The 27,858-nt window shown below is 48.4% G+C and overlaps 1 protein-coding gene across 1 annotated transcript; it reads left to right on the top strand.

The window, feature by feature from the left end:
- The first annotated feature begins 191 nt into the window (after positions 1-191).
- LOC110531230 (lysine-specific demethylase 9-like) lies at positions 192-27,858 on the top strand. Its single transcript, XM_036988578.1, has 7 exons — positions 192-758; positions 1,282-1,889; positions 12,925-13,062; positions 14,384-14,526; positions 23,434-23,601; positions 26,455-26,563; positions 26,924-27,858. The coding sequence occupies exons 1-7, from the start codon at positions 386-388 to the stop codon at positions 27,491-27,493; spliced, it is 2,109 nt and encodes a 702-aa protein (XP_036844473.1). The 5' UTR covers positions 192-385; the 3' UTR covers positions 27,494-27,858.

The following is a 27,858-nucleotide window of genomic DNA, read 5'->3' as shown; positions in this document are numbered from 1 at the left end:
ATTACGTCAGCTGTAAAAGTGAGTTTCTCTAAAACACGAACTTCAACTCCCAGACAGCCATGCAACTAACTACAATACTGAGAGTGCGCATGAGCTGCCCATAGACCCGAACGGATGAAAAACTACAAATACAATATCACTGAGCGCTTAAAAGAACTACAAACTCCCATCGAGTTGCGCAGTATGAATTTCTAGCCCTTTAAATGTACGTGCTTGGCTGCGCAGGTCGACTTGGTCCGTATTAAAGTAGAAAATAAGGTAAGGGACGGTCTTGAGAAATTTGCCAAAGAAAAGAAGAAGAGGGAACTGCCACCGTCCGCGGATAAACGGCAGCGTTCATCCGAGGAGACAAAGAAAGTAAAGCTCCATCATCATCGGCACCACCATGACCCACAACATGTTCAACAGCAGCAGAATGGCCAACCACAACCACGAAAAACCTACCCTACAACGACACCAGCAGCAGCAGCATCAGCACCACAACACCAACGGTGCAAAGAAGGACTCGCACCTGCAGCCTACTCTGCCTGCGCGGAAGGTGGTACGCGCAGCAGTCAAGTTGGACAGGAAGAAAGCACTTCCCCCGGTTCTGCCGCCTGGACTGTTCAATTTCACATCCCTCAAAGTAGCCGAACCCAAGGACAAAATACAGGAGAGCAAGGAAAAGCACAGGGAGAAAGAGCTCAAACTCAAACCTAAGAAGGAAAACACAGAGGCTAACGTAAAACATGGAGTAGTCCTATATAAGAAAAAGAAAGGTAGGTTATTCTTCATTCTATTCCATTATATTAGTATTTTACCACTCTTAATGCTTGAATCTTATGCAAAGTTACAATTAAGTCAGACAAACCTATGTTTGTTTACATACGCAAAATAATCAGCCAGATGATGCACATGCAAGTTCCATGAACTTTATTTGTATTTATATATATATGTGTACATTTATATATATATTTTTATACAAATGTATTTATTTTTCAATTGCCTGCCTTCTCAGACTCTATGGCACACCCACTGTAGTTAGGCCTACTTTTGTTGCAGAGAAGAAACTATGTAGCCAACAATTGTTAGTTTTGCAATACTCCTAGTTGTCAACCCTGTTACCATCATGGCCACCTGGCACCTAATCATCCCCAGCTTCCAATCGGCTCTCCAGGTCGTTGCTGTAACTGAGAATGTGTTCAGTCAACTTGCCTGGTAAAATAAAGAAGTGAACCAATTGCAATATGGGTATTGACAAATTATGTGCATGGTAATGAGCTATTGTCTTCCTGTCTCCAGAGTCCCATCATGATGAGAACAGCAAGACTCAGTCGCTGGAGGAGTACCTGTTGAGGAAGAAGAAAAAGAAGCGGATGCACCGTGAGGATGAGCGTGGTAAGACGATCCGCACGTACAACAAGGAGGTCCAGACCGTGTATGGCGGTCTGACTGACCACAGTCCTTCTGCCCGCCTTGGCCCCGTGAAGGAGGGGAAACTCTGCCAGCCTGGTACAGGCGCCAACAACAACCACCTCCCCTTCCTGTCCCCCCAAGACCACTTCATCCGCAGCTCGTCTCTGCAGACAGGCTCCGTCTACGGACGCTTCATCCATGAGGAGCGCCAGGCCAACGGCGGGGCGTCGGTCCTGCACGCCTACGCTGATGAGCTGTCCTCTCTACGGCCGGGAGAGATGGAGCACTTCGCCCAGGAGTTCCTAGAGCTGGCCTTCGCTGAGAGCCCCAGAGGGGCAGCCCGCTACGCCCTGACTGTGGTGCACAGGGCTGCTGCCTTCCTACCTGACTTCCTGGACTACTTTGCCTTCAACTTCCCCTCCACGCCGGTCAAGATGGAGATCCTGGGGAAGAAGGATATAGAGACCACTACTATCGCTAACTTCCACTCTCAGGTATAGCAGCAATACAACATTATGGAACTGGCCTGTCACTGTCCTTCTGATGTTGCCTGTGTTAGCCAGTTGCCTGTGTTACATGTAATATTAAGACTGGGAATTGCCAGGGACCTCACAATACAATATTATCACAATACTTACCCATGGAATAACATACACCCCCACAAGGTGGGGGCCCCATGAGCTCTGGGGCCACATAATCTCTGAGGGCCCATGCACCTGTCATCGATGTCTATTTTAAAACATAGAATAAATCATTTTGACAGTAACCCTCTAAAAAGTAATTTGTAAATCTTTTTAATATATATATGTTTTAGGAAGCAAAGTGTTTGTTTCTTGGGCTTCAGGACAGTGACTAAAAAAGAAACTGATTGAAAGTATGAGGGGATATCCGTGAACAAATACCGTCTGTGGTCAAGGCTGCAACGGCGCCAGTGCAATGAGTGGAGCTTACTCAAATGCTCAAATGCTCATATCAGACCGAGAGCTTGATGCTTCTTTGGTAGTTCTTTATGAGTTTTAGTTTAGAAAACAATCTCTCCGTGGAAGCGACAGTTACAGGGATGGTAAAAACAGCTCGATTGCCGTAGCAACCTCGGGGAAACTGGGAAACCTCAGGGAAACTGGGAAACCCCAGGGAAACTGGGCAGAAGGGAGTTGTGCTTCAAATACAGCAGTTCTGTAGCATCTTTAATTGAGCCTCTCATTTTCCTTAATTGCCGGCCTCAACATGTTACGGAAAAATATGAGCTGAGGACAGGTCGTCTGGATACTGGAGAGCAAATACATTGACAGATGCAAATAGATGATCGTCTTTAGCTGACAACAATTCTTGAGGGCTTGGAACAAAAATACCTGTTTGTGATTTCGTTCAAATCAACAACAAAAAAAAATATATATACATATATATATATATATATATTTTTTTTTTAATTTTATCCCTTTATCTCCCCAATTTCGTGGTATCCAATTGTTAGTAGCTACTATCTTGTCTCATCTCTACAACTCCCGTACGGGCTCGGGAGAGACGAAGGGTGAAAGTCATGCGTCCCACGATACACAACCCAACCAAGCCGCACTGCTTTTTAACACAGCGCGCATCCAACCCGGAAGCCAGCCGCACCAATGTGTCGGAGGAAACACCGTGCACCTGGCAACCTTAGCGTGCACTGCGCCCGGCCCGCCACAGGAGTCGCTGGTGCGCGATGAGACAAGGATATCCCTACCGGCCAAACCCTCCCTAACCCGGACGACGCTAGGCCAATTGTGCGTCGCCCCACGGACCTCCCGGTCATGGCCGGTTACAACAGAGCCTGGGCGCGAACCCAGAGTCTCTGGTGCCACAGCTGGCGCTGCAGTACAGCGCCCTTAACCACTGCGCCTACAGGGAGGCCCCGTTCAAATCAAATTTTATTGGTCACATGCACATATTTAACAGATGTTATTGCGGGTGTAGTGAAAAGCTTGTGTTCCTAGCTCCAACAGTGCAGTAATATCTAACAATACACAACAAGACGCACAAATCTAAAAGTAAATGAATGGAATTAAGAAATATATAAATATTAGGACGAGCAATGTTAGTCTAGTGTGTGTGTGTGTGTGTGTGTGTGTATGTGTGTGTGTATATGTATATATGGGATGGGATGTATAAACATCATGGACAGTATGTTGGTATACTAAATATTCTGCAGAATGGGCTCCCGAGTCGCGCAGCGGTCCCAGTGCTTGAGGTGTCACTATAGACACCCTGATTTGAATCCAGGCTGTATCACAACCGGCCATGATTGGGAGTCCCATAGGGCAGCGCACAATTGGCCCAGCATTGTCCGGGTTTGGCCGGCGTCGGCAGTCATTGTAAAAAAGTTTTTTTTTCTTAATTCACTTGCCAGGTTAAATAAAGGTTAAATAAATTTGTGCTTTCAGTTTTGTGCGAATGCTGCCATCTATCCACGGTTTTTGGTGTGGGTATGTTTTTATGGTAACAGTGGGAACAACATCCCATACAGTGCATTTGGAAAGTATTCAGACCCATTGACCTTTTCCACATTTTGTTAAGTTACAGCCTTATTCTAAAATTGATTAAAACAATTATAATTTAATCCTCATCAGTCTACACACTACTCCATAATGAGAAAGCAAAAACAGGTTTTAAGAAATGTTTGCTAATTTACTACAATTAAGAAACCGATACCTTATTTACATTCAGTTGAAGTCGGAAGGTTACATACACTTAGGTAGGAGTCATTAAAACTCGTTTTTCAACCACTCCACACATTTCTTGTTAACAAACTATCATTTTTGCATGTCGGTTAGGACATCTACTTTGTGCATGACATAAGTAATTTTTCCAACAATTGTTTACAGACAGATTATTTCACTTATAATTCACTTTATCACAATTCCAGTGGGTCAGAAGTTTACATACACTAAGTTGGCTGTGCCTTTTAAACAGATTGGAAAATTCCAGAAAATGATGTCATGGCTTTAGAAGCTTCTGATAGGTTAATTGACATTATTTGAGTCAATTGGAGGTGTACCTGTGGATGTATTTCAAGGCCTACCTTCAAGCTCATTGCCTCTTTGCTTGACATCATGGGAAAATTGAAAGAAATCAGCCAAGACCTCAGAAAATAAATTGTAGACCTCCACAAGTCTGGTTCATCCTTGGGAGCAATTTCCAAATGCCTGAAGGTACCATGTTTATCTGTACAAACAATAGTACGCAAGTATAAACACCATGGGACCACGCAGCCGTCATACCTCTCAGGAAGGAGATGCGTTCTGTCTCCTAGAGATGAACGTACTTTGGTGCGAAAAGTGCAAATCAATCCCAGAACAACAGCAAAGGACCTTGTGAAGATGCTGGAGGAAACAGGTACAAAAGTATCTATATCCACAATAAAACAAGTCCTATATCGACATAACCTGAAAGGCCACTCAGCAAGGAAGAAGCCACTGCTCCAAAACCACCATAAAAAAGCCAGATTACGGTTTGCAACTGCACATGGGGACAAAGATCATACTTTGTACTCTGGTCTAATGAAACAAAAATAGAACTGTTTGGCCATAATGACCATTGTTATGTTTGGTGGAAAAAGGGGGAGGCTTGCAAGCCGAAGAACACCATCCCAATTGTGAAGCACAGGGGCGGCAGCATCATGTTATGGGGGTGCTATGCTGCAGGAGGGACTGGTGCACTTCACAAAATAGATGGCATCATGGGGGGGGGGGAAATTATGTGGATATATTGAAGCAACATCTCAAGACATCAGTCAGGAAGTTAAAGCTTGGTCGCAAATGGGTCTTCCAAATGGACAATGACCCCAAGCATACTTTCAAAGTTGTGGCAAAAAGTCTTAAGGACAACAGTCAAGGTATTGGAGTGGCCATCACAAAGCCCGGACCTCAATCCCATAGAACATTTTGGGGCAGAACTGAAAAAGCGTTTACGAGCAAGGAGGCCTACAAACCTGACTCATTTACACCAGCTCTGCCACGACGCATATAAGGCCCTGCCCCGCCCCCCTTTCGGAAAAGCTGACCACGACTCCATTTTGTTGATCCCTGCCTACAGACAGAAACTAAAACAAGAAGCTCCCACGCTGAGGTCTGTCCAACGCTGGTCCGACCAAGCTGACTCCACACCCCAAGACTGCTTCCATCACGTGGACTGGGAGATGTTTCGTATTGCGTCAGATAACATTGACGAATACGCTGATTCGGTGTGCGAGTTCATTAGAACGTGCGTTGAAGATGTCGTTCCCATAGCAACGATTAAATCATTCCCTAACCAGAAACCGTGGATTGATGGCAGCATTCGTGTGAAACTGAAAGCGCGAACCACTGCTTTTAATCAGGGCAAGGTGTCTGGTAACATGACCGAATACAAACAGTGCAGCTATTCCCTCCGCAAGGCTATCAAACAAGCTAAGCGCCAGTACAGAGACAAAGTAGAATCTCAATTCAACGGCTCAGACACAAGAGGCATGTGGCAGGGTCTACAGTCAATCACGGACTACAGGAAGAAATCCAGCCCAGTCACGGACCAGGATGTCTTGCTCCCAGGCAGACTAAATGACTTTTTTGCCCGCTTTGAGGACAATACAGTGCCACTGACACGGCCTGCTACGAAAACATGCGGTCTCTCCTTCACTGCAGCCGAGGTGAGTAAGACATTTAAACGTGTTAACCCTCGCAAGGCTGCAGGCCCAGACGGCATCCCCAGCCGCGCCCTCAGAGCATGCGCAGACCAGCTGGCCGGTGTGTTTACGGACATATTCAATCAATCCCTATACCAGTCTGCTGTTCCCACATGCTTCAAGAGGGCCACCATTGTTCCTGTTCCCAAGAAAGCTAAGGTAACTGAGCTAAACGACTACCGCCCCGTAGCACTCACATCCATCATCATGAAGTGCTTTGAGAGTCTAGTCAAGGACCATATCACCTCCACCCTACCTGACACCCTAGACCCACTCCAATTTGCTTACCGCCCAAATAGGTCCACAGACGATGCAATCTCAACCACACTGCACACTGCCCTAACCCATCTGGACAAGAGGAATACCTATGTGAGAATGCTGTTCATCGACTACAGCTCGGCATTCAACACCATAGTACCCTCCAAGCTCGTCATCAAGCTCGAGACCCTGGGTCTCGACCCCGCCCTGTGCAACTGGGTACTGGACTTCCTGACGGGCCGCCCCCAGGTGGTGAGGGTAGGCAACAACATCTCCTCCCCGCTGATCCTCAACACTGGGGCCCCACAAGGGTGCGTTCTGAGCCCTCTCCTGTACTCCCTGTTCACCCACGACTGCGTGGCCACGCACGCCTCCAACTCAATCATCAAGTTTGCGGACGACACAACAGTGGTAGGCTTGATTACCAACAACGACGAGACGGCCTACAGGGAGGAGGTGAGGGCCATCGGAGTGTGGTGTCAGGAAAATAACCTCACACTCAACGTCAACAAAACTAAGGAGATGATTGTGGACTTCAGGAAACAGCAGAGGGAACACCCCCCTATCCACATCGATGGAACAGTAGTGGAGAGGGTAGCAAGTTTTAAGTTCCTCGGCATACACATCACAGACAAACTGAATTGGTCCACTCACACAGACAGCATCGTGAAGAAGGCGCAGCAGCGCCTCTTCAACCTCAGGAGGCTGAAGAAATTTGGCTTGTCACCAAAAGCACTCACAAACTTCTACAGATGCACAATCGAGAGCATCCTGTCGGGCTGTATCACCGCCTGGTATGGCAACTGCACCGCCCTCAACCGTAAGGCTCTCCAGAGGGTGGTGAGGTCTGCACAACGCATCACCGGGGGCAAACTACCTGCCCTCCAGGACACCTACACCACCCGATGTCACAGGAAGGCCATAAAGATCATCAAGGACATCAACCACCCGAGCCACTGCCTGTTCACCCCGCTATCATCCAGAAGGCGAGGTCAGTACAGGTGCATCAAAGCTGGGACCGAGAGACTGAAAAACAGCTTCTATCTCAAGGCCATCAGACTGTTAAACAGCCACCACTAACACTGAGTGGCTGCTGCCAACACACTGACACTGACTCAACTCCAGCCACTTTAATAATGGGAATTGATGGGAAATGATGTAAATATATCACTAGCCACTTTAAACAATGCTACCTTATATAATGTTACTTACCCTACATTATTCATCTCATATGCATACGTATATACTGTACTCTATATCATCGACTGTATCCTTATGTAATACATGTATCACTAGCCACTTTAAACTATGCCACTTTGTTTACATACTCATCTCATTTGTACATACTGTACTCGATACCATCTACTGTATCTTGCCTATGCTGCTCTGTACCATCACTCATTCATATATCCTTATGTACATATTCTTTATCCCCTTACACTGTGTACAAGACAGTAGTTTTGGAATTGTTAGTTAGATTACTTGTTATTACTGCATTGTCGGAACTAGAAGCACAAGCATTTCGCTACACTCGCATTAACATCTGCTAACCATGTGTATGTGACAAATAAAATTTGATTTGATTTATTGTGGGAAGCTTGTGGAAGGCTACCCGAAATGTTTGACCCAAGTTAAACAATTTAAAGGCAACACTACCAAATACTAATTGAGTGTATGTAAACTTCTGACCCACTGGGCATGTGGTGAATGAAATAAAAGCTGAAATAAATCATTCTCTCTACTATTATTCTGACATTTCACATTCTTAAAATAAAGTGGTGATCCTAACTGACCGAAGACGGGGAATTTTTACTAGGATTAAATGTCAGGAATTGTGAAAAACTGAGTTTAAATGTATTTGGCTAAGGCGTATGTAAACATCCGACTTCAACTGTAAGTATTCAAACTCTTTGCTATGAGACTCGTAATTGGGCTCAGGTGCATCCTGTTTCCATTGATCCACCCTGAGATGTTACTACAACTTGATTGGAGTCCACCTGTGGTAAATTCAATTGATTGGAAAGGCACACACCTGTCTATATACGGTCCCACAGTTGTCAGAGCAAAAACCAAGCCATGAGGTCGAAGGAATTGTCCGTAGAGCTCCGAGACAGGATTGTGTCAAGGCACAGATCGGGGGAAGGGTACCAAAACATTTCTGCAGCATTGAAGGTCCCCAAAATCACAGTGACCTCCGTCATTTTTAAATGGAAGAAGTTTGGAACCACCAAGACACTTCCTAGAGTTGGCCAAACTGAGCAATCAGGGGAGAAGGGCCTTGGTCAGGGAGGTGACCAAGAAACCTGATGGTCACACTTACAGAGCTACAGAGTTCCTCTGTTGAGATAGGAAAACCTTCCACAAGGACAACCATCTCTGCAGCACTCCACCAATCAGGCCTTTATGGTAGAGTGGCCAGACGGAAGCCACTCCAGTAAAAGGCTCATGACAGCCAGCTTGGAGTTTGCTAAAAAGCACCTAAAGGACTCTGACCATGAAAACAAGATTATCTGTTCTGACGAAACCAAGATTGAACTCTTTTGCCTGAATGCCAAATGTCACGTCTGGAAGAAACCTGGCACCATCCCTAAAGTGAAGCATGGTGGTAGCAGCATCATGCTGTGGGGATGTTTTTCAGCGGCAGGGACTGGGAGACTAGTCAGGTTTGAGGGAAAGATGAACGGAGAAAAGTCCAGAGATCCTTGAAGAAAACCTGCTCCAGTGCACTCAGGACCTCAGATTGGGGCGAAGGTTCACCTTCCAACAGGACAATGACCCTAAGCACATAGCCAAGACAACGCAGGATTGGCTTCGGGACAAGTCTCCGAATGTCCTTGAGTGGCCCAGCCAGAGCCCGGACTTGAACCAGATCGAACATATCTGGAGAGACCTGAAAAAAGCTGTGCAGTGACGCTCCCCATCCAACCTGACAGAGCTTGTGAGGTTCTGCAGTGAAGAATGGGAGAAACTCCCCAAATACAGGTGTGCTGAGCTTGTAGCGTCATACCCAAGAAGACTCGAAGCTGTAATTGCTGTCAAAGGTGCTTCAACAAAGTACTGAGTTAAGGGTCTGAATACTTATGTAAATATATTTCAGTTATTTTTTATACATTTGCAAAAATAACCAAAAATCTCTGTTTGCTTTGTAATTATGAGGTATTGTTTGTAGATTGAGGGTGGGGGGAAACTATTTAATCAATTTTAGAATAAGGCTCTAACTTAACAAAATGTGGAAAAAGTCACGGGTCTGAGTACTTTCTGAATGCGCTGGATGTACTTCGTTATGAATTCAGTCACGGTGATTCTCAGAGACAACCCGGAACATATCCCAGTCCGCATGATCATCTTGAAGCATGGATTCCGATTGGTCAGGCCAGCATTGAATGGACCTTAGTCCTTTACAGGTGAACCGGCATTTGAGTTGTCTCTTATCTCTGGTATATCAGAGTCCCTTATCTCTGGTATATCTTGGCATGCATCATTCAAGACTACATTTTAATTGTGTGCACCTCAATGGACATATAATGCAGAATACTCAACATAGAAAACAGTCGGACCCGCAACCAGAACCTACAGGCCGTGGTGAAAACATTTAGACAAAAAAAAGAGGACTTCAGGGGAGTCTCTCAAGTTGGATTTAATTTAATTTACCTTGAATATTGCAGCCCATTTGTATAGGCTATTCAACAATAAATAGTGGCTGAATTTATTCTCAAACTGACTACTTTTTTCCTTAATGTTTGGCTATTTAATAAGCTAGTGTTTTGAGGTTGGACGAACTGTATTGTTTGGCATAAATAGACTGGTTTTACACACAACTTCCTGTCCAAGCTGGGAGTGATTGTGAGGACGGCTCATGTCATGCAGGTTCAGGTAGCCTTTACAGGACAGTTGTATATTCTGTGGTCTAGAGAAACGGCGTTACGCCAGTGGATACTTACAGTAGGTGCTGATACTATTTGTATTGCGATTCTCACGATTCTATGTGTTTTGCAAATTGCTACTGCGATTGTATTGCGATTTGATGTTCCTAACATATTGCTCACCATACAGTGCATTCAGAAAGTATTCAGACCCCTTCACTTTTTCCACATTTTGTTTCATTGCAGCCTTATTCTACAATTAATTTGTTTTTTTTTCTCATCAGTCTACACACAATAATAAACGTTTTTAGATTTCTTTGCAAAGTTATATTTAAAAGAAATACATACATATATATATATATATATATATATATATATATATATATATATATCACAATTTACATAAGTATTCAGACCCTTTACTCAGTACTTTGATGAAGCAGCTTTGGCAGTGATTACAGTTTTGAGTCATCTTGGGTATGGTGCTACAAGCTTGGCACACCTGTATTTGGGGAGTTTCTCTCATTCTTCTCTGCAGATCCTCTCAAGCTCTGTCAGGTTTGATGAAGAGCATATTTTTTCTGGTCTCAGTGTGCTTAGGGTCGTTGTCCTTTTGGAAGGTGAACCTTCCAACAAGTCTGAGGTCCTGAGTGCTCTGGAGCATCTTTTCATCGTGGACCTCTCTTTACTTTGCTCCTTTCATCTTTTTCTCACTGCTGACTAGTCTTCCAGTCCCTGCCGCTGAAAAACATTCCCACAACTTGATGCTGCCATCACCATGCTTCACTATAGGGATGGTATTGGTCAGGTGATGAGCAGTGTCTGGTTTCCTCCAGACGTGATGCTTTGCGTCCAGGATAAAGAGTTCAGTCTTGTTTCTCATGGTCTGAGAGTCCTTTAGGTGACTTTTGCAAACTCAAAGTGGGCTGTCATGTGCCTTTTACTTAGGAGTGGCTTCCGTCTGGCCACTCTACCATAAAGGCCTGATTGGTGGAGTGCTGCAGAGATTGTTGTCCTTCTGGAAGATTCTCCCATCTCCACAGAGGAACTCTAGAGCTCTGACAGAGCTCCAATCGGGTTCTTGGTCACCTTCCTGAACAAGGCCCTTCTCCACCGATTGCTCAGATTGGCCGGTGGCCAGCTCTAGTAAGAGTCTTGGTGGTTCCAAACTTCTTCCCTGTGTTCTTGGGGACCTTCAATGCTGCAGAATTGCTTTGGTATCCTTCCCCCGATCTGTGCCTCGACACAATCCTGTCTCGGAGCTCTAAGGACAATTCTTTCGACCTCATGGCTTGGTTTTTGCTCTGACATGCACTGTCAACTGTGGGACCTTATATAGACAGATGTGTGCCTTTCCAAATCATGTCCAATCAATTGAATTTACCACAGGTGGACTCCAGTCAAGTCGTAGAAACATCTTGTTTTTTATTTTTAATACATTTGCAAAAATGTTTTTTAAAAGCAGTTTTCGCCTTGACATTATGGGGTGTTGTGTTTAGATTAATGAAGAAAAAATTTATTGAATCCATTTTAGAATAAGGCTGTAACTTAAAGGTGAAGGGGTCTGAATACTTTCCAAATGCACTGTATTTCTGCTTCAGAAGGACAAGAGAGCCATGAGAAATTAGTTTTGATCAGTCATGGATATAAAAGTGCTGAAAATAAATTGTTTCCATATATCAAAAGAAGATGAAGAACAAGCTATGAGGGAAAAATCTGGAGTTTTGGTGCAAGTACAGCCGACTAGCACCAAAATAATAGGGCCATAATGTCAATAATATCCCGATATGTAACTGTATCAATGTTTCCCCCGTCACATAAATATGCTGGCAGACCAACCCTGGTCCTGGAGAGTTACAGGCTGTGCAGGGTTTGTTCCATCCCATCGTCAAGACCTCAACCAGCCTGATCATGTGATTGACTGTGAATCAGGTGATAAAGCTTTGTTTGGGTTATAGCTGTGTACCCACCAGTACTTATCTTAGACAAAGTTATGAATGAGCTCAACAGCAAGTCTGTAAGCCATCCAATAGTTATTTCATTCCAAAGTACACCAATGTTAAGTCTATAGCTGAACTCCTGACAAGTTCTCCCTGTTGCTCTGCTCCCTACCTAATAGAGTGGCTCTAGACTTGTTCCATGACGTTTTACGGTTGTGTTTGACCAGACCAATGGATTCTCATAGGGCTGACACTACCACACACACAGTTTATACAGTGCTCTGTGCAGTTTAGAAAGACAATTAGCCAATTAGTTTAATGCAGCATTTCCACTGCAATATCCAAGTGCTACTAATGGTTTGAGGGGAGGAAAATTAATGCAAGGCACTGCTTGATTATGTTGCACTAACTAACTAACTAACTAGGGCTAGCTAAATGTTGGAAAGCCTTGGACAGCTCCATGCGCACCAAACCATCCACCTGGGTCAGTTTTAGTCCAATATCATAATGATATATTAAAGCCTGAAGCCAGTGCACATTGGCATTGCATTAATTTCAGATTGAGCTAAATCAACATTACCTCTCCACCTGTGTGCTGACTGTAGGTGGGTCGGACCAGGCTGGCCCCATGAAACGGATCAGTCTGGTCTGACCTCTGACCTCTCTCCCTGTCCTGTAGGTGGGGTGGACCTACTGCTCGGGGCCGTACTGGACCGGTCCCATGAGACAGATCAGTCTGGTCTGACCTCTGACCTCTCTCCCTGTCTTGTAGGTCGGGCGGACCTACTGCTCGGGGACATACCGGGCCGGTCCCATGAGGCAGATCAGTCTGGTGGGAGCCATGGCGGAGGAGGTGGGGGACTACTTACCAGAGTTCTTGGACATGCTGGAGGAGTCCCCCTTTCTGAAGGTCAGAGGATGAGAGAATGGATGTTGGTGCTTGGAATTTATCAAATGATTAATATAAAACAACCTTCTTTCTATTTATTCTTACTAGCCTCCTGGCCATAGTTTTACAACTGAAATGTAGGTTTATGGTTTATGTGTAGGCCTATAGCTATGGTTGGTTATGTGTAGGCCTATAGCTATGGTTGGTTTATGTGTAGGCCTATAGCTATGGTTGCTTTATGTGTAGGCCTATAGCTATGGTTGCTTTATGTGTAGGCCTATAGCTATGGTTGCTTTATGTGTAGGCCTATAGCTATGGTTGCTTTATGTGTAGGCCTATAGCTATGGTTGCTTTATGTGTAGGCCTATAGCTATGGTTGCTTTATGTGTAGGCCTATAGCTATGGTTGCTTTATGTGTAGGCCTATAGCTATGGTTGCTTTATGTGTAGGCCTATAGCTATGGTTGCTTTATGTGTAGGCCTATAGCTATGGTTGCTTTATGTGTAGGCCTATAGCTATGGTTGCTTTATGTGTAGGCCTATAGCTATGGTTGCTTATGTGTAGGCCTATAGCTATGGTTGGTTTATGTGTAGGCCTATAGCTATGGTTGGTTTATGTGTAGGCCTATAGCTATGGTTGGTTATGTGTAGGCCTATACCTATGGTTGGTTTATGTGTAGGCCTATAGCTATGGTTGGTTTATGTGTAGGCCTATAGCTATGGTTGCTTTATGTGTAGGCCTATAGCTATGGTTGGTTTATGTGTAGGCCTATAGCTATAGTTGGTTTATGTGTAGGCCTATAGCTATGGTTGGTTTATGTGTAAGCCTATAGCTATGGTTGGTTTATGTGTAGCCCTATAGCTATGGTTGGTTTATGTGTAGCCCTATAGCTATGGTTGGTTTATGTGTAGGCCTATAGCTATGGTTGGTTTATGTGTAGGCCTATAGCTATGGTTGTTTATGTGTAGGCCTATAGCTATGGTTGCTTTATGTGTAGGCCTATAGCTATGGTTGCTTTATGTGCAGGCCTATAGCAATGGTTGCTTTATGTGTAGGCCTATAGCTATGGTTGCTTTATGTGTAGGCCTATAGCTATGGTTGCTTTATGTGTAGGCCTATAGCTATGGTTGCTTTATGTGTAGGCCTATAGCTATGGTTGCTTATGTGTAGGCCTATAGCTATGGTTGGTTTATGTGTAGGCCTATAGCTATGGTAAACTGACTGAAGTCAGACAAATTTAGTTATTGCTGATCATTTCTGTCTCAATGTAGGCCTTCAAATTTTTGGGAATTAATCATTGTATATGCAGAGCATGATTGTCACTGAAACGCTGTCTGTCCAGATGACCCTACCTTGGGGCAGTCTCTCCAGCCTGAAGCTGGACTGTCGTTCCCAGAGTGATGATGGGCCCATCATGTGGGTCCGGCCGGGTGAGCAGATGGTGCCAACCGCTGACATGCCCAAGTCACCCTTCAAACGACGCAGGTAGGCGAAACATCCCAGGACTTTTATCATAGTAACACAGTAATTAATATAGTAATAACATAGTATTACTATATGTGACCTAACGCATAATACGCCTCCTGATAGGAGTATCATTTATTAGTTTATGACAGTGTAGCTCAACTCCCTCTCTTCGCTACCCATTCCTCCTTTCCTTTCCCACTCCTCTCTGTCCTTAGTCTCCCTCCATCTCTTTCCCACTCCTCCTCTGTCCTCACTGTCTCCCTCCATCTCTTTCACACTCCTCCTCTGTCCTCACTGTCTCCCTCCATCTCTTTCCACTCCTCTGTCCTCACTGTCTCCCTCCAACTCTTTCCACTCCTCCTCTGTCCTCACTGTCTCCCTCCATCTCTTTCCACTCCTCCTCTGTCCTCACTGTCTCCCTCCATCCCCTTTCCCACTCCTCCTCTGTCCTCACTGTCTCCCTCCCATATCTTTCCCACTCCTCCTCTGTCCTCACTGTCTCCCTCCCGTCTCTTTCCCATTCCTCCTCTGTCCTCACTGTCTCCTCCCTCCCGTCTCTTTCCCATTCCTCCTCTGTCCTCACTGTCTCCCTCCCATCTCTTTCCCACTCCTCCTCTCTGTGCTCACTATCTCCCTCCCATCTCTTTCCCATTCCTCCCCTCTGTCCTCACTGTCTCCCTCCCATCTCTTTCCCATTCCTCCTCTGTCTTCACTGTCTCCTCCCTCCCATCTCTTTCCCATTCCTCCTCTGTCCTCACTGTCTCCCTCCCATCTCTTTCCCATTCCTCCTCTGTCCTCACTGTCTCCCTCCAATCTCTTTCCCATTCCTCCTCTGTCCTCACTGTCTCCCTCCCTCCCATCTCTTTCCCACTCCTCCTCTGTCGTCACTGTCTCCCTCCATCTCTTTCCCATTCCTCCTCTGTCCTCACTGTCTCCCTCCATCTCTTTCCCACTCCTCCTCTTTCCTCACTGTCTCCGTCCATCTCTTTCCCATTCCTCCTCTGTCCTCACTGTCTCCCTCCCATCTCTTTCCCATTCCTCCTCTGTCCTCACTGTCTCCCTCCATCTCTTTCCACTCCTCTGTCCTCACTGTCTCCCTCCATCTCTTTCCACTCCTCCTCTGTCCTCACTGTCTTCCTCCATCTCTTTCCACTCCTCCTCTGTCCTCACTGTCTCCCTCCATCCCCTTTCCCACTCCTCCTCTGTCCTCACTGTCTCCCTCCCTCCCATCTCTTTCCCATTCCTCCTCTGTCCTCACTGTCTCCCTCCCATCTCTTTCCCACTCCTCCTCTGTCCTCACTGTCTCCCTCCCTCCCATATCTTTCCCATTCCTCCTCTGTCCTCACTGTCTCTTCCCTCCCATCGCTTTCCCATTCCTCCTCTCTGTGCTCACTGTCTATCTCCCATCTCTTTCCCATTCCTCCTCTCTGTCCTCACTGTCTCCCTCCCATCTCTTTCCCATTCCTCACCTCTGTCCTCACTGTCTCCCTCCCATCGCTTTCCCATTCCTCACCGCTGTCCTCACTGTCTCCCTCCCATCTCTTTCCCATTCCTCCTCTGTCTTCACTGTCTCCTCCATCCCATCTCTTTCCCATTCCTCCTCTGTCCTCACTGTCTCCCTCCCTCCCATCTCTTTCCCACTTCTCCTCTGTCCTCACTGTCTCCTACCCTCCCATCTCTTTCCCATTCCTCCTCTGTCCTCACTGTCTCCCTCCAATCTCTTTCCCACTCCTCCTCTGTCCTCACTGTCTCCCTCCCTCCCATCTCTTTCCCACTCCTCCTCTGTCCTCACTGTCTCCTACCCTCCCATCTCTTTCCCATTCCTCCTCTGTCCTCACTGTCTCCCTCCCATCTCTTTCCCACTCCTCCTCTGTCCTCACTGTCTCCCTCCCTCCCATATCTTTCCCATTCCTCCTCTGTCCTTACTGTCTCCTCCCTGCCATCTCTTTCCCATTCCTCCTCTCTGTCCTCACTGTCTCCCTCCCATCTCTTTCCCATTCCTCCTCTGTCCTCACTGTCTCCCTCCCATCTCTTTCCCACTCCTCCTCTGTCCTCACTGTCTCCCTCCCATCTCTTTCCCACTCCTCTTCTCTGTCCCCACTGTCTCCTCCCTCCCATCTCTTTCCCATTCCTCCTCTGTCCTCACTGTCTCCCTCCCTCCCATCTCTTTCCCATTCCTCCCATCTCTTTCCCACTCCTCCTCTGTCCTCACTGTCTCCCTCCCTCCCATCTCTTTCCCATTCCTCCTCTGTCCTCACTGTCTCCCTCCCATCTCTTTCCCATTCCTCTTCTCTGTCCTCACTGTCTCCTCCCTCCCATCTCTTTCCCATTCCTCCTCTCTGTCCTCACTGTCTTCCTCCCATCTCTTTCCCATTCCTCTTCTCTGTCCTCACTGTCTCCTCCCTCCCATCTCTTTCCAATTCCTCCTCTCTGTCCTCACTGTCTCCCTCCCTCCCATCTCTTTCCCATTCCTCCTCTGTCCTCACTGTCTCCCTCCCTCCCATCTCTTTCCCATTCCTCCTCTGTCCTCACTGTCTCCCTCCCTCCCATCTCTTTCCCACTCCTCCTCTGTCCTCACTGTCTCCCTCCCTCCCATCTCTTTCCCATTCCTCCTCTGTCCTCACTGTCTCCCTCCCATCTATTTATCACTCCTCTCTGTGCTCACTGTCTCCCTCCCATCTCTTTCCCATTCCTCCTCTCTGTCTCCCTCCCATCTCTTTCCCATTCCTCCTCTCTGTCCTCACTGTCTCCCTCCCATCTCTTTCCCATTCATCCTCTCTCCTCACTGTCTCCCTCCCTCTCATATCTTTCCCATTCCACCTCTGTCGTCACTGTCTCCCTCCCTCCCATCTCTTTCCCACTCCTCCTCTGTCCTCACTGTCTCCCTCCCATCTCTTTCCCATTCATCCTCTCTGTCCTCACTGTCTCTCTCCCATCTCTTTCCCATTCCTCCTCTCTGTCCTCACTGTCTCCCTTCCTCCCATCTCTTTCCCATTCCTCCTCTGTCCTCACTGTCTCCCTCCATCCCATCTCTTTCCCATTCCTCCTCTCTGTCCTCACTGTCTCCCTCCCATCTCTTTCCCATTCCTCCTCTCTGTCCTCACTGTCTCCCTCCCATCTCTTTCCCATTCCTCTTCTCTGTTCTCACTGTCTCCTCCCTCCCATCTCTTTCCCATTCCTCCTCTCTGTCCTCACTGTCTCCCTCCCATCTCTTTCCCATTCCTCTTCTCTGTCCTCACTGTCTCCTCCCTCCCATCTCTTTCCCATTCCTCTTCTCTGTCCTCACTGTCTCCTCCCTCCCATCTCTTTCCTCTATGTCTCCCTCCCTCCCATCTCTTTCCCACTCCTCCTCTGTCCTCACTGTCTCCCTCCCTCCCATCTCTTTCCCATTCCTCCTCTGTCCTCACTGTCTCCCCCCCCCATCTCTTTCCCACTCCTCCTCTGTCCTCACTGTCTCCCTCCCTCCCATCTCTTTCCCATTCCTCCTCTGTCCTCACTGTCTCCCTCCCTCCCATCTCTTTCCCATTCCTCCTCTGTCGTCACTGTCTCCCTCCGTCCCATCTCTTTCCCACTCCTCCTCTGTCCTCACTGTCTCCCTCCCATATCTTTCCCATTCATCCTCTCTGTCCTCACTGTCTCTCTCCCATCTCTTTCCCATTCCTCCTCTCTGTCCTCACTGTCTCCCTCCCATCTCTTTCCCATTCCTCCTCTGTCCTCACTGTCTCCCTCCCATCTCTTTCCCATTCCTCCTCTGTCCTCACTGTCTCCCTCCCATCTCTTTCCCATTCCTCCTCTGTCCTCACTGTCTCCCTTCCTCCCATCTCTTTCCCATTCCTCCTCTCTGTCCTCACTGTCTCCCTCCCATCTCTTTCCCATTCCTCCTCTCTGTCCTCACTGTCTCCCTCCCATCTCTTTCCCATTCCTCTTCTCTGTCCTCACTGTCTCCTCCCTCCCATCTCTTTCCCATTCCTCCTCTCTGTCCTCACTGTCTCCCTCCCATCTCTTTCCCATTCCTCTTCTCTGTCCTCACTGTCTCCTCCCTCCCATCTCTTTCCCATTCCTCTTCTCTGTCCTCAATGTCTCCCTCCCTCCCATCTCTTTCCCACTCCTCCTCTGTCCTCACTGTCTCCCTCCCTCCCATCTCTTTCCCATTCCTCCTCTGTCCTCACTGTCTCCCTCCCTCCCATCTCTTTCCCACTCCTCCTCTGTCCTCACTGTCTCCCTCCCTCCCATCTCTTTCCCATTCCTCCTCTGTCCTCACTGTCTCCCTCCCTCCCATCTCTTTCCCATTCCTCCTCTGTCCTCACTGTCTCCCTCCCATCTCTTTCCCACTCCTCCTCTGTCCTCACTGTCTCCCTCCCATCTCTTTCCCACTCCTCCTCTCTGTCCTCAATGTCTCCCTCCCATCTCTTTCCTATTCCCCCTCTGTCCTCACTGTCTCCCTCCCTCCCATCTCTTTCCCATTCCTCCTCTGTCCTCACTGTCTCCCTCCCTCCCATCTCTTTCCCATTCCTCCTCTGTCCTCACTGTCTCCCTCCCATCTCTTTCCCATTCCTCTTCTCTGTCCTCACTGTCTCCTCCCTCCCATCTCTTTCCCATTCCTCCTCTCTGTCCTCACTGTCTCCCTCCCATCTCTTTCCTATTCCTCCTCTGTCCTCACTGTCTCCCTCCCTCCCATCTCTTTCCCATTCCTCCCATCTCTTTCCCACTCCTCCTCTGTCCTCACTGTCTCCCTCCCTCCCATCTCTTTCCCATTCCTCCTCTGTCCTCACTGTCTCCCTCCCATCTCTTTCCCATTCCTCTTCTCTGTCCTCACTGTCTCCTCCCTCCCATCTCTTTCCCATTCCTCCTCTCTGTCCTCACTGTCTTCCTCCCATCTCTTTCCCATTCCTCTTCTCTGTCCTCACTGTCTCCTCCCTCCCATCTCTTTCCAATTCCTCCTCTCTGTCCTCACTGTCTCCCTCCCTCCCATCTCTTTCCCATTCCTCCTCTGTCCTCACTGTCTCCCTCCCTCCCATCTCTTTCCCATTCCTCCTCTGTCCTCACTGTCTCCCTCCCTCCCATCTCTTTCCCACTCCTCCTCTGTCCTCACTGTCTCCCTCCCTCCCATCTCTTTCCCATTCCTCCTCTGTCCTCACTGTCTCCCTCCCATCTATTTATCACTCCTCTCTGTGCTCACTGTCTCCCTCCCATCTCTTTCCCATTCCTCCTCTCTGTCCTCACTGTCTCCCTCCCATCTCTTTCCCATTCCTCCTCTCTGTCCTCACTGTCTCCCTCCCATCTCTTTCCCATTCATCCTCTCTCCTCACTGTCTCCCTCCCTCTCATATCTTTCCCATTCCACCTCTGTCGTCACTGTCTCCCTCCCTCCCATCTCTTTCCCACTCCTCCTCTGTCCTCACTGTCTCCCTCCCATCTCTTTCCCATTCATCCTCTCTGTCCTCACTGTCTCTCTCCCATCTCTTTCCCATTCCTCCTCTCTGTCCTCACTGTCTCCCTTCCTCCCATCTCTTTCCCATTCCTCCTCTGTCCTCACTGTCTCCCTCCATCCCATCTCTTTCCCATTCCTCCTCTCTGTCCTCACTGTCTCCCTCCCATCTCTTTCCCATTCCTCCTCTCTGTCCTCACTGTCTCCCTCCCATCTCTTTCCCATTCCTCTTCTCTGTTCTCACTGTCTCCTCCCTCCCATCTCTTTCCCATTCCTCCTCTCTGTCCTCACTGTCTCCCTCCCATCTCTTTCCCATTCCTCTTCTCTGTCCTCACTGTCTCCTCCCTCCCATCTCTTTCCCATTCCTCTTCTCTGTCCTCACTGTCTCCTCCCTCCCATCTCTTTCCTCTATGTCTCCCTCCCTCCCATCTCTTTCCCACTCCTCCTCTGTCCTCACTGTCTCCCTCCCTCCCATCTCTTTCCCATTCCTCCTCTGTCCTCACTGTCTCCCCCCCCCCATCTCTTTCCCACTCCTCCTCTGTCCTCACTGTCTCCCTCCCTCCCATCTCTTTCCCATTCCTCCTCTGTCCTCACTGTCTCCCTCCCTCCCATCTCTTTCCCATTCCTCCTCTGTCGTCACTGTCTCCCTCCGTCCCATCTCTTTCCCACTCCTCCTCTGTCCTCACTGTCTCCCTCCCATATCTTTCCCATTCATCCTCTCTGTCCTCACTGTCTCTCTCCCATCTCTTTCCCATTCCTCCTCTCTGTCCTCACTGTCTCCCTCCCATCTCTTTCCCATTCCTCCTCTGTCCTCACTGTCTCCCTCCCATCTCTTTCCCATTCCTCCTCTGTCCTCACTGTCTCCCTCCCATCTCTTTCCCATTCCTCCTCTGTCCTCACTGTCTCCCTTCCTCCCATCTCTTTCCCATTCCTCCTCTCTGTCCTCACTGTCTCCCTCCCATCTCTTTCCCATTCCTCCTCTCTGTCCTCACTGTCTCCCTCCCATCTCTTTCCCATTCCTCTTCTCTGTCCTCACTGTCTCCTCCCTCCCATCTCTTTCCCATTCCTCCTCTCTGTCCTCACTGTCTCCCTCCCATCTCTTTCCCATTCCTCTTCTCTGTCCTCACTGTCTCCTCCCTCCCATCTCTTTCCCATTCCTCTTCTCTGTCCTCAATGTCTCCCTCCCTCCCATCTCTTTCCCACTCCTCCTCTGTCCTCACTGTCTCCCTCCCTCCCATCTCTTTCCCATTCCTCCTCTGTCCTCACTGTCTCCCTCCCTCCCATCTCTTTCCCACTCCTCCTCTGTCCTCACTGTCTCCCTCCCTCCCATCTCTTTCCCATTCCTCCTCTGTCCTCACTGTCTCCCTCCCTCCCATCTCTTTCCCATTCCTCCTCTGTCCTCACTGTCTCCCTCCCATCTCTTTCCCACTCCTCCTCTGTCCTCACTGTCTCCCTCCCATCTCTTTCCCACTCCTCCTCTCTGTCCTCAATGTCTCCCTCCCATCTCTTTCCTATTCCCCCTCTGTCCTCACTGTCTCCCTCCCTCCCATCTCTTTCCCATTCCTCCTCTGTCCTCACTGTCTCCCTCCCTCCCATCTCTTTCCCATTCCTCCTCAGTCCTCACTGTCTCCCTCCCATCTCTTTCCCATTCCTCTTCTCTGTCCTCACTGTCTCCTCCCTCCCATCTCTTTCCCATTCCTCCTCTCTGTCCTCACTGTCTCCCTCCCATCTCTTTCCTATTCCTCCTCTGTCCTCACTGTCTCCTCCCTCCCATCTCTTTCCCATTCCTCCTCTGTCCTCCCTGTCTCCCATCTCTTTCCCATTCCTCCTCTGTCCTCACTGTCTCCCTCCCTCCCATCTCTTTCCCATTCCTCCTCTGTCCTCACTGTCTCCCTCCCTCCCATATCTTTCCCATTCCTCCTCTCTGTCCTCACTGTCTCCTCCCTCCCATCTCTTTCCCACTCCTCCTCTGTGCTCACTGTCTCCTCCCTCCCATCTCTTTCCCATTCCTCCTCTGTCCTCACTGTCTCCCTCCCTCCCATCTCTTTCCCATTCCTCCTCTGTCCTCACTGTCTCCCTCCCATCTCTTTCCCATTCCTCCTCTGTCCTCACTGTCTCCCTTCCTCCCATCTCTTTCCCATTCCTCCTCTCTGTCCTCACTGTCTCCCTCCCATCTCTTTCCCATTCCTCCTCTCTGTCCTCACTGTCTCCCTCCCATCTCTTTCCCATTCCTCTTCTCTGTCCTCACTGTCTCCTCCCTCCCATCTCTTTCCCATTCCTCCTCTCTGTCCTCACTGTCTCCCTCCCATCTCTTTCCCATTCCTCTTCTCTGTCCTCACTGTCTCCTCCCTCCCATCTCTTTCCCATTCCTCTTCTCTGTCCTCAATGTCTCCCTCCCTCCCATCTCTTTCCCACTCCTCCTCTGTCCTCACTGTCTCCCTCCCTCCCATCTCTTTCCCATTCCTCCTCTGTCCTCACTGTCTCCCTCCCTCCCATCTCTTTCCCACTCCTCCTCTGTCCTTACTGTCTCCCTCCCTCCCATCTCTTTCCCATTCCTCCTCTGTCCTCACTGTCTCCCTCCCTCCCATCTCTTTCCCATTCCTCCTCTGTCCTCACTGTCTCCCTCCCATCTCTTTCCCACTCCTCCTCTGTCCTCACTGTCTCCCTCCCATCTCTTTCCCACTCCTCCTCTCTGTCCTCAATGTCTCCCTCCCATCTCTTTCCTATTCCCCCTCTGTCCTCACTGTCTCCCTCCCTCCCATCTCTTTCCCATTCCTCCTCTGTCCTCACTGTCTCCCTCCCTCCCATCTCTTTCCCATTCCTCCTCTGTCCTCACTGTCTCCCTCCCATCTCTTTCCCATTCCTCTTCTCTGTCCTCACTGTCTCCTCCCTCCCATCTCTTTCCCATTCCTCCTCTCTGTCCTCACTGTCTCCCTCCCATCTCTTTCCTATTCCTCCTCTGTCCTCACTGTCTCCTCCCTCCCATCTCTTTCCCATTCCTCCTCTGTCCTCCCTGTCTCCCATCTCTTTCCCATTCCTCCTCTGTCCTCACTGTCTCCCTCCCTCCCATCTCTTTCCCATTCCTCCTCTGTCCTCACTGTCTCCCTCCCTCCCATATCTTTCCCATTCCTCCTCTCTGTCCTCACTGTCTCCTCCCTCCCATCTCTTTCCCACTCCTCCTCTGTGCTCACTGTCTCCTCCCTCCCATCTCTTTCCCATTCCTCCTCTCTGTGCTCACCGTCTCCTTCCTCCCATCTCTTTCCCATTCCTCCTCTCTGTCCTCACTGTCTCCCTCCCATCTCTTTCCCATTCCTCCTCTCTGTCCTCACTGTCTCCCTCCCATCTCTTTCCCATTCCTCCTCTCTGTCATCACTGTCTCCCTCCCATCTCTTTCCCATTCCTCCTCTATGTCCTCACTGTCTCCTCCCTCCCATCTCTTTCCCACTCCTTCTCTCTTCCTCTTCTCTGCTGGTGGTTGACTCTCCCTTTCCTCTATAGGTCCATGAATGAGATAAAGAACCTTCACTACCTGCCCAGGGCCAGTGAGCCCAGAGAGGTGCTGTTTGAGGACCGAACCAGGGCTCATGCTGACCACGTGGGCCAGAGCTTCGACTGGCAGAGTACGGCAGCAGTGGGCGTGCTGAAGGCTGTGCAGTTTGGGGAATGGTGGGTTTTTACTGAAAGTAGGGGAGTTTGGGGAAGGGTGGGTTTTTACTGAAAGTAGGGGAGTTTGGGGAATGGTGGGTTTTTACTGAAAGTAGGGCAGTTTGGGGAAGGGTGGGTTTTTACTGAAAGTAGGGGAGTTTGGGGAAGGGTGGGTTTTTACTGAAAGTAGGGGAGTTTGGGGAATGGTGGGTTTTTACTGAAAGTAGGGCAGTTTGGGGAAGGGTGGGTTTTTACTGAAAGTAGGGCAGTTTGGGGAAGGGTGGGTTTTTACTGAAAGTAGGGCAGTTTGGGGAAGGGTGGGTTTTTACTGAAAGTAGGGCAGTTTGGGGAAGGGTGGGTTTTTACTGAAAGTAAGGCAGTTTGGGGAAGGGTGGGTTTTTACTGAAAGTAGGGCAGTTTGGGGAAGGGTGGGTTTTTACTGAAAGTAGGGCAGTTTGGGGAATGGTGGGTTTTTACTGAAAGTAGGGCAGTTTGGGGAATGGTGGGTTTTTACTGAAAGTAGGGCAGTTTGGGGAAGGGTGGGTTTTTACTGAAAGTAGGGCAGTTTGGGGAAGGGTGGGTTTTTACTGAAAGTAGGGCAGTTTGGGGAAGGGTGGGTTTTTACTGAAAGTAAGGCAGTTTGGGGAAGGGTGGGTTTTTACTGAAAGTAGGGCAGTTTGGGGAAGGGTGGGTTTTTACTGAAAGTAGGGCAGTTTGGGGAAGGGTGGGTTTTTACTGAAAGTAGGGCAGTTTGGGGAAGGGTGGGTTTTTACTGAAAGTAGGGCAGTTTGGGGAAGGGTGGGTTTTTACTGAAAGTAAGGCAGTTTGGGGAAGGGTGGGTTTTTACTGAAAGTAGGGCAGTTTGGGGAAGGGTGGGTTTTTACTGAAAGTAGGGCAGTTTGGGGAATGGTGGGTTTTTACTGAAAGTAGGGCAGTTTGGGGAATGGTGGGTTTTTACTGAAAGTAGGGCAGTTTGGGGAAGGGTGGGTTTTTACTGAAAGTAGGGCAGTTTGGGGAAGGGTGGGTTTTTACTGAAAGTAGGGCAGTTTGGGGAAGGGTGGGTTTTTACTGAAAGTAAGGCAGTTTGGGGAAGGGTGGGTTTTTACTGAAAGTAGGGCAGTTTGGGGAAGGGTGGGTTTTTACTGAAAGTAAGGCAGTTTGGGGAATGGTGGGTTTTTACTGAAAGTAAGGCAGTTTGGGGAATGGTGGGTTTTTACTGAAAGTAGGGCAGTTTGGGGAAGGGTGGGTTTTTACTGAAAGTAGGGCAGTTTGGGGAATGGTGGGTTTTTACTGAAAGTAGGGCAGTTTGGGGAAGGGTGGGTTTTTACTGAAAGTAGGGCAGTTTGGGGAATGGTGGGTTTTTACTGAAAGTAGGGCAGTTTGGGGAAGGGTGGGTTTTTACTGAAAGTAAGGCAGTTTGGGGAAGGGTGGGTTTTTACTGAAAGTAGGGCAGTTTGGGGAAGGGTGGGTTTTTACTGAAAGTAGGGCAGTTTGGGGAAGGGTGGGTTTTTACTGAAAGTAGGGCAGTTTGGGGAATGGTGGGTTTTTACTGAAAGTAGGGCAGTTTGGGGAAGGGTGGGTTTTTACTGAAAGTAGGGCAGTTTGGGGAAGGGTGGGTTTTTACTGAAAGTAGGGCAGTTTGGGGAAGGGTGGGTTTTTACTGAAAGTAAGGCAGTTTGGGGAAGGGTGGGTTTTTACTGAAAGTAGGGCAGTTTGGGGAAGGGTGGGTTTTTACTGAAAATAAGGCAGTTTGGGGAAGGGTGGGTTTTTACTGAAAGTATGGCAGTTTGGGGAAGGGTGGGTTTTTACTGAAAGTAGGGCAGTTTGGGGAATGGTGGGTTTTTACTGAAAGTAGGGCAGTTTGGGGAAGGGTGGGTTTTTACTGAAAGTAGGGCAGTTTGGGGAACGGTGGGTTTTTACTGAAAGTAGGGCAGTTTGGGGAAGGGTGGGTTTTTACTGAAAGTAAGGCAGTTTGGGGAATGGTGGGTTTTTACTGAAAGTAGGGCAGTTTGGGGAAGGGTGGGTTTTTACTGAAAGTAGGGCAGTTTGGGGAAGGGTGGGTTTTTACTGAAAGTAGGGCAGTTTGGGGAAGGGTGGGTTTTTACTGAAAGTAGGGCAGTTTGGGGAATGGTGGGTTTTTACTGAAAGTAGGGCAGTTTGGGGAAGGGTGAGTTTTTACTGAAAGTAGGGCAGTTTGGGGAATGGTGGGTTTTTACTGAAAGTAGGGCAGTTTGGGGAATGGTGGGTTTTTACTGAAAGTAGGGCAGTTTGGGGAATGGTGGGTTTTTACTGAAAGTAGGGCAGTTTGGGGAATGGTGGGTTTTTACTGAAAGTAGGGCAGTTTGGGGAATGGTGGGTTTTTACTGAAAGTAGGGCAGTTTGGGGAATGGTGGGTTTTTACTGAAAGTAGGGCAGTTTGGGGAAGGGTGGGTTTTTACTGAAAGTAAGGCAGTTTGGGGAAGGGTGAGTTTTTACTGAAAGTAGGGCAGTTTGGGGAAGGGTGGGTTTTTACTGAAAGTAAGGCAGTTTGGGGAAGGGTGAGTTTTTACTGAAAGTAGGGCAGTTTGGGGAAGGGTGGGTTTTTACTGAAAGTAGGGCAGTTTGGGGATGGGTGTGTTTTTACTGAAAGTAGGGCAGTTTGGGGAATGTTGAGTGTTTGGGAAGTGTTTGGTATTCATTCAGGTCTGCTTGGCTCTCAGCAGCAATGCAGTATGACTATGATGGTGAAATAATTCCAGTTTGGGATGCTTCATCCAGAGTTTCTGTTGTTATCACGGATTCCTGTTATTTGTTCAACTAATTTGTCTCTTCACCCTTGATTCCACTTTGTATCAACATTTGTGTAGGTGTGAACTAACGGTCTTTGATCTACAGGAGTGCGCGTCCGAGGATAACCAAAGATGTGGTGTGTTTCCACGCAGAAGACTTTAACGATGTGGTCCAGAGGCTGCAGCTGGATCTGTACGAGCCCCCTGTGTCTCAGGTAGGAACTGAGCTCTTATTGAACCTTGAATCTGTTAGGCTGATGCATGAACCTCCTCTATATGGGATCATAGCAGATCAGATGTCTGATAGGCTTAGTCATAAACAGGATCAGACTTGAGGGGGAACGCCTTGGCGTGGATGACATAATAGGCCATTTAGTGAGTCAGTTTAGAGCTTTAATTTGCAGAGTCTTTATTCTGGTCCCAGAGAATGACCAATTCTGCATGATCTTCTCTGGAGTTTTCTGGAATTCAATTCAGTGTTGAAGATACCAGGCAGGTGTGACAGGACAGGCGTAGTGCTGCTGTGTGGGAATGGATCAGGTGGGCCTTCCTCTAATCCTCGTCTCTCTCTGCAGTGTGTCCAGTGGGTAGACGATGCCAAGCTGAACCAGCTGAGGCGGGAGGGTATCCACTACGTGCGGGTGCAGCTGTGTGACGACAACATTTACTTCATCCCCCGTAACGTCATCCACCAGTTCAAGACTGTGTCGGCAGTCTGCAGCCTGGCCTGGCACATCCGCCTCAGACAGTACCATGACGAGAAGGACTGCAGAGTACACGCCCTACACAAGCCCAACAACCAGAGCACAACATCGGGTCAATTCATCTCATCCTCCCCGGCCCAGCCAGATGCCAAAGTGCCCCACTGTGCCGGTCTGCAGGCACAGAGAGACAAGACTGAGGAACCAGTGTTTCAGAGGCCTACTACTCCACCTAGAGAACCCCGGCCAGCCCGTCCTCAGTCTGCCAAGTCTGCACACCTGCCCCCTCCCGTGCTGGGCATCAGCCCCTTGCCACATGCTCCCTCTGGTTCTGGTTCTAACCCCTCCACTGTAGAGCCGAGGCCTCCCCCTGGTCTAGACTACAACTCCCAGCGACCCCACCATGATGTACAGCGTCACCGCCCCACTGACTTCTTCAAATGACCTTCCCTCCTCTTTACTCCTTTAACTATGTTTACTACCCTCTAAGGAAGAGCAGTTTATTTAAAGGAATGTGACTGTGTGCGCTTATGACACTTTTTGAAAATGTTATTCTTGAACTTCTTCTCTTTTAAATTATTCAGATTATAAAGTATTATTTTTATTTGTAAATTCAGTATCAGAGACAAGCTTAGAAATCTTTTTTTTCTTAGCCAGAAATGTGAAATGTTCATTTAGGAACATTTGTCAGAAAAAGTGTCTGTGTTTATTTGTTAGTACCTGAAACTGAGGTCCCTCTGGGGAGTTTCCTAACTGGCTTCGAGAGTTACCAAGTTACCAAGGCAACTCGCATTGCCAGTCGAGAGAGA

The sequence above is a fragment of the Oncorhynchus mykiss genome, chromosome 9 (assembly GCF_013265735.2).
Source record: "Oncorhynchus mykiss isolate Arlee chromosome 9, USDA_OmykA_1.1, whole genome shotgun sequence".
Taxonomy (NCBI): domain Eukaryota; kingdom Metazoa; phylum Chordata; class Actinopteri; order Salmoniformes; family Salmonidae; genus Oncorhynchus; species Oncorhynchus mykiss.
Note: the sequence above shows the minus strand (reverse complement) of the source record. Positions and strands in the feature narration are given on the sequence as shown.

Excerpts from the sequence above, each read along its gene's own strand:
- LOC110531230 (XM_036988578.1), top strand. The coding sequence starts at position 386 with ATGACCCACAACATGTTCAACAGCAGCAGAATGGCCAACCACAACCAC. Across the intron at positions 13,063-14,383 it reads AGGAGTCCCCCTTTCTGAAG|ATGACCCTACCTTGGGGCAG; the intron begins GTCAGAGGATGA and ends CTGTCTGTCCAG. Across the intron at positions 23,602-26,454 it reads GCTGTGCAGTTTGGGGAATG|GAGTGCGCGTCCGAGGATAA; the intron begins GTGGGTTTTTAC and ends TTTGATCTACAG.